This window comes from Octodon degus, unplaced genomic scaffold (assembly GCF_000260255.1).
Source record: "Octodon degus isolate 3935 unplaced genomic scaffold, OctDeg1.0 scaffold00051, whole genome shotgun sequence".
Classification (NCBI taxonomy): domain Eukaryota; kingdom Metazoa; phylum Chordata; class Mammalia; order Rodentia; family Octodontidae; genus Octodon; species Octodon degus.
The window spans coordinates 8,355,051-8,361,749 of record NW_004524627.1 but is presented as its reverse complement, the minus strand read 5'-3'; the positions used below and the strand labels follow the sequence as shown (position 1 = coordinate 8,361,749).

The 6,699-nt window shown below is 38.2% G+C and overlaps 1 protein-coding gene across 1 annotated transcript in view; it reads right to left on the bottom strand.

Moving 5' to 3' along the window:
• LOC101591916 (coiled-coil domain-containing protein 91-like) overlaps positions 1-371 on the bottom strand; it is a 31,486-nt gene extending 31,115 nt beyond the window's left edge. Inside the window, 2 exon segments of the mRNA XM_012515140.2 lie at positions 4-340; positions 342-371. Coding sequence (XP_012370594.1) covers positions 4-340; positions 342-371 — 367 coding nt within the window.
• Positions 372-6,699: the final 6,328 nt, after the last annotated feature.

Below are 6,699 nucleotides of genomic sequence, written 5' to 3'. Positions count from 1 at the left end.
CCTTTTTAATCCTCTGCTTTTCTTCTTCAGACATTTTGAGTTTCATCTCCAGATCTGAAACTTTTTGCTGAAGCTCTATGTTTGATACATTGCCTGCAGGATCTTCAGAATCATCCACAAGAGCAGCTGTTTCATTACTCATCTCATCTGATGAACCCAATGGAAAAAGTGGGATATCTAGATGAGTGTGTACTGACTGCTGAACCTGTGCTTTCGGAACACTTTGGCTTCCAATGCTGCTGTCTGGGTGCACATTGTCTGGTGAGGAAAGAATGGCATCAGGAGAAAGGCAGCCTGCTGAAGGAGATGAGTGGTCATGGTCCAAAACAAGCTCAGGAGACACTTGGCGACAGGTGGACTCCAGATACCATGCTGCGCCTGGGCTTGGACTGGACAGGTCCCACTTCCTAAATATAAGCATCTGAGGGGCAGGGGACACAGCTCAGCCAGTAGCAAAAGTGCCTTCCTGGCAAGCACAACGTCCTGAGTTCCATCCTGAGTACCAAAAAAAACTTGAGGCATTTTTAGATAAGTGGATAAAACTTAAGACCAATCTTTTAAAGTGAAATAAGTTGAACACATATGATTAAATATCACATTGTTTCTCTTGCATGAGAAATCAAAACTGTAAATAAGGATCAAAATGGAAAGTAGATATTGGAAAGCAGAGAGAAAATGTTCAAATGAGAAAGAGAACAAGGGAGAGGAGAGGGACAAGGGGAAAGAGGGAAACTGAATAAAAAGGTACTACAAGGAAAAATGGATAAGAGTCTTTTAAAATACAGAGTACAAGAAGGTTGAAAGGAGGGGAGGGAACTGAGGAGAAAAGAAGTAAAAAGCTTAATGTTATGGTTTCTGTCTAGCTATTCCCCCAAAGCCTTATGTAGTCATGGGGTGGATTTATAGAGTTTGTGATTAACTCATGATCCACCAGGACTGTGGGTGTGAGTGCTGCTGAGATTATGGGTGTAAGTGCTGCTGGGATTACGGGTGTGAGAACTGCACCTAAACTGGGAAGGATAGCCTGAATGCAACTTGAGGGAGACAGACTTACTCTCTGCAGCCATTGTCGCTGCTACTCCTCCCTTTTTCTTTTGCTATTTTGCTGTATTCCACCACCAATGAACTGCCACTCTGCCATGTGCCACCCCACCTTGGAGTCAGCTGAGTAAGGACTGAAACTTCCATTACCTGTGAGATAATAAAGCTTTCTTTACTTCATTTTGAATGTTGGGTATTTGTCCCAGAAACTAGAGAAGAGGAACTGAGACATACAGATGTACATTCCCTATGAGAAATGGGATCAGCTCTGGAAGGTCACCAAAGAGACCCAGTAGATTAGCAACAGCCCCTCCAGCCTTCCCCACCAGAGTGTGCTCATTCCAGCTGCCCCCCTCCCCTGAAGACTGTTGGGGAGAATCAGCAACCATAGACCCCAGGCCTTTTACTTCCCATTAGAGTTTGCTGATCTGGAAGACTGCCCAAGAGAGAGTCCTGCAATCAGATTCTTCTTGAACTGCAGCTCTCCCCACTGCACTTACTGAGGTAGATACCACACTGAACACCACATAGCAGAAATTTCCTTGCCCTCCCACTCTTTGTACAGCCTTGAAGAAGAATCAATGTTGTGAAAATGGCCACACATCCAAAATTATTATACAGATTCAATGCAGTCCCAATTAAAATACCATTAATATACCTGATCAATCTAGAAAAAAAATTCCTAAAATTCATCTGGAACCAGAAGACACCTAGAATAGCAAAAGCAATCAGGTATAATATACAAAGGCAGGAGACATCACAATCGCTGACTTGAAATTATACTATAAAGCTACTGTGATAAAAATCAGCATGGTACAGGCCAAGAAGCAGCCTGAAGATCAATGGAACAGACTAAAAGATGTTGGAACAACTACAAGTACAGTCAGCCACCTTACCCTTGACAAAGGGGCCAAACATGTTCACTGGAAGAAATATAGCTTCTTTAATAAATGGTGCTGGAAAACGTGGCTTCCAGATGTCAAAGGCTTAAAATAGACCCATGCCTATCACGTCATACAAAACTAATGTCAAAATGTATCAAAGATTTAGATATTAAAAAATGATTTAGATATTAAAACAGAAACACTAAATCTTCTGTAAGAGAAAGTAGGTAGAAACCTTAAGGACATTGGTGTAGGTAAAGAGTTCATGAACAGAAATCAAACTGCACAGCAAATACTTCAACAAATCAATAATCAGGATCTCATATTTTTTTTAAAACTTCAACACATCAAAAGAAATCACCAACAGAGTAAAAAGAAAACCCACAAAGTGGGAAACAATTATAGCAAATTGTCTATCAAAGGACTCCTATCTAGAACATATACAGAATAAACAACAACAACAACAAAAAACTCAGATGGCCAAAATTCAAAGACCCATTTCAAGTATGAGCATCTGAGATGAATATACACTTCACAAATGAAGATATAAACATGGCAAATAAATATATTTAAAAATGTTCAACATCACTGGTCATTCAAGAAATGTAAATTAAAATGACACTGAGATACCATCTTATGCCAGAAAGAATGACTATCATCAAGAAGTTATCTAATAACAAATGCTGGAAAGGCCATGGGGGAAAAGAAATCATTCTCCACTGTTGGTGGGAATACAGGCTGGTGCATTATGGAAACCAATACGGAGATGCCTCAAAAAGCTAGGATTGGAGATCCCATTCAAGGCAACCATTCTCCTCCTAGGTAGTTTTCTAAAGAACTGAAATCATCATATAATAATGATATATGTGCACCACTGTTTATAGCAGAACAATTTGTCATAGCTAAATCTTGGAAACAACCCAGATGTCCATCAACTGAAGAATGGATAAACATGATATGGTATTTTTACAAATGGAGTATTATTCAGTTTATAAAGAACGATAAAAATACCACACCTTTTTCATCCATTCCTCAGGTGATGGGCATTTTGGTTGCTTCCAAGATTTGGCTATCACAAATTAAACAAAGATAAAGTTGAGGTTTTTTTAGAAAAATGAATGCAGCTACAGTCTATACTGTTAAGTGAAATAAATCAGACCCACATGTGCAAATATCCTATTATCTCACTAGTGGGAGAATTTGAAAGCATAATGAAAATCCAAAAGATATAGCAGACACTGTAAAAGGGAAAGAGAGTATCCAATAGGAAGGAAAAATTGGGATTAGGTGTCCCGAGCCAGTGGATGAGTCAACAAAGGTCACCTGGGAGAGGAGCGGGGAATTGAGGAGGGGACAAAAGACAGGAGATGTGAGAAATGGAGACAAGAAAGGATTCTGATTAAGTCTCATTTATTCAAAGGAAACTCTGGGTATATACAGTGGAAGCATAGGGAAATGACGTTGGCAGGTAAAAGGCGCGAGTAACTAGGCAACCGGGCTATGACAGGAAGTCCCACCTCTGGGGCATAGCAGGAGACTTATGGGAATAGGCTGGGTAAGAAGAATTAGGAGCTTAGCTCAGCAGAGGTAGGGGAAGAGGAATCCGGAAACCCACTTGCAATAGGATTGGAGGCCTGGAGTTATTGAGTCTCCCACAATTAGGAAAAGGACAAATGTAAGGGAAAGAGATATACTTAGGTATGTATGTAAAATAGTTTGAATAATTTTATTGTCCTTTTTCTGCTGGTCTTTTGAAAGGAGCAGTTATTGCTTAATTATTTTAACCTTGATTTCCTTCTTTCATGCTTTGAATTTCTTATAGCTTCTTTGTTATTTTGCTGTATTATACTCAATGAATCTCACACTTTTAAATCAATTTGAAGATACCATTATGTAATACAGCAACCATTGTTAAATTCCTATTACTTTGATCAAATCATGTATCATTTATAATGCTGTTTTTTATATCTGTGTTTTATATTCTTTAAAAATAAAAATAAATAAAAAGGAAATGTGATCAATGTGTATTTCAAAATTGTGGCAGTAAAATTAATTTTTAAAAATTGAAAACAGACTGGCTCAGAACCTTAGGGAGCAAAAGCCAAACTAAATTTTATCAAATTCTGCTAAATTCAGGGCCAACTAGGATTTCCTCCTACAGTGCTAACTTTTAAAAGTAAAATCATTATGATAATGACACACATATTTAAATTAAAAATATTCAATGAAAGCTAAAAACTTGTAATGTGTCCATTATTTTTGGTCCAATTTCTATGATACGTCCCATCCTGGAAGATTCTCAAACCTTCCCCCTGGAAGCTCATCAATGTAAAGCTTCAATCAGCACCACACATTTCATTCCTCATTTGCTTCTCCTATTAAATACACAGCTTGAGTCCATGTAAACACCTCAATAAAGTCCAGCAACAAATGAGTGCTGTGGTCAAATATAACCATAATATTGGCAGAGAAAATTGTTTCCTAACCTACAAGTATTCCTTGAAATGTGAAGCCAGAGAAGTAATTTATCAGGAAAAAAGTACATATCAAGTAAATGAAGAACTTTTCAAATAGGTCTTCAATTATTTAAAAAATAACAGTATTTCCTAACAGTGGAAGAAGGAGTAGGGTCCTACATATATGAAATGCACACTAATTTTGGCAAGGATAGAAATGTGAATTAGATTTTGGCTAACACATCAGTGATGTAAAGGAGCCCTTGGTTAAAGATGCTAAGGGCAAAGCATCTTTGAAGCAGTAGTGTGCACACTTGGTTGGAGGCAGGATTAGTTATATATGCTTTAGAGAAGTTATCACATGTAAGGGGAGAACACTAAAAGAGGAGGCTCTGAACAAAGATAGGTCCAGTTTTGGTAGACCATATAGAATCTCATAATAATATCTGAATTTCATTCTAAGTACTAAGCCATTAGAGGATTGTAAGAAGGAAAATTACTTGATCTGGTCAATATGTCAAGTGGATAATCCACATGTTTTGTGGAAAACAGATTGTGGGGTCTGGGCCTAGGGACTAGCACAGTCATCCAGTCAGAAAGTAACAGTGGCTTAGACTAGGCAGGAGGAGCAGGGACTGTGGAAGAGAAGCCTGAGTGCTTCTCAAGACCTACTGACAGATTAGATGAGTGGAAAAGACTTCTGTTGTAAGCAGGAAAACTAGTGTGTCAGAAACATAAGCATGGATGTCTGCACTAGTGGATTAAAGTTTGCAAGATAAGTTATTATACAGTTCAATGTAGAACTCTGCACTTAATTTTTTTTAAAATTTACACAATCCAGGGAGATAATTCAGTAGAATAAGTGCTTACCTGGCAAGCTCAAGGTCCTGAGTTCAATCCTTGGTACCAACAAAAAATAAAAATAAAATAAATGAAAAATTAAAAAGTTACATAAGTTAGAGAACATTTGAGTTAGTACAAATCTGTGTGGAAAAGATTTTTAAGTCTCAGGTCCATGCGTAATAGAACCCAGAGTAACATCACTGTTAAAGAAAATAGCTGTCAGGGTTAGACTATGTAATAGAAGCACAGGATTTAGTATACAAGAAGTAGTCTAGTGATATGACCCCTTCTGGAGAATTCATTCCTTTTGGCTCCCTCATTTACTCCACTGACCAACCAGTGTTCTTCCTATGATGGTGAAAGTGTGAAAATGCTATCATGTGAGGAATGGTTCATGTTCTTCATTTAGCATAAAGAGTGGAAGATTAAAGATGAATGCAATAGTATTAAAAAGTGCTAATTCAACCATTATAAAAATGTATTCTTGGCCAGTGAGATAGCTCAATGGACTAAGCACCTGCTTTGGCAATCTCAGGGACCAGTGTTCCACCCCAGTCCTGCATGCCCCACCAGCCCTGCTGGGACATGCTGAGCCTGCAACTGAGTCTGATGTGGTGGCACATGTCTGTAATCCCAGTGCTGGGGAGACTGGAAACAGGAAGATCACTATGAGTCTGGGCTGTATAGTGAGACCATGTACCAAATACATAAAATAGAAAAAAAAGGATGTATGCTATAACACTATAGGAAATAGAAGGTAGGTGAGAACTTAAAAATATAATAAAATGACGTTTCCATAAAAATATCTTCTAGCAATAGTGTCCCAAACTTAATTTGTTTAGTGAGCTTATAGTTATCTTAACCACTAGAAGGATTCCTATATACTCTATCTGGAGCAGAGAAAGCAGTCCTTTGTCCAATCTAATGCTAATATAACATGATTTTCTTTACCCAATGAACATCTTGTTGGAGTTAATGAAGAAAAACTCCAAATTTGTGATGCCTGCAAAGGAAATGAAAAATACAAAAGTTGGGGGCTGGCAAAACAGCTCATCAGACTAAAGCACCTGCATAAGCAAGCTTAGGCAAGTGCAGGGACCATGGTTTGATCCCTGGCACCATATGGTATGCCAGCCCCATCTCCAGGGCATGCTGAACTAGGGAGAGCTTGGGCATGATGGTGCATGCCTGTAATCCCAGCACTTGGGGGCTGAAAACAGGAGTATCAACACAAAGTCTGAGCTGTGAGACCCTGTAATAAGCAAATACAATATATATTGTCACTCCTGGAAAATCTGATACTCTAGTATCAGAACTAGGGAAATATTGCTTTAAAGGATAGTCTGTTAGATGAAAGACTAGGGAAAATGAAGATGAAAAAGTCTTTAATTTTGGGTGTTTTTTTTTGTTTTTTTTTTTTTTTTTTTTTTTTGTTTTTTTTTTTCGTCTTTTGTTTTTTGGGCTTTTTTTAGGGA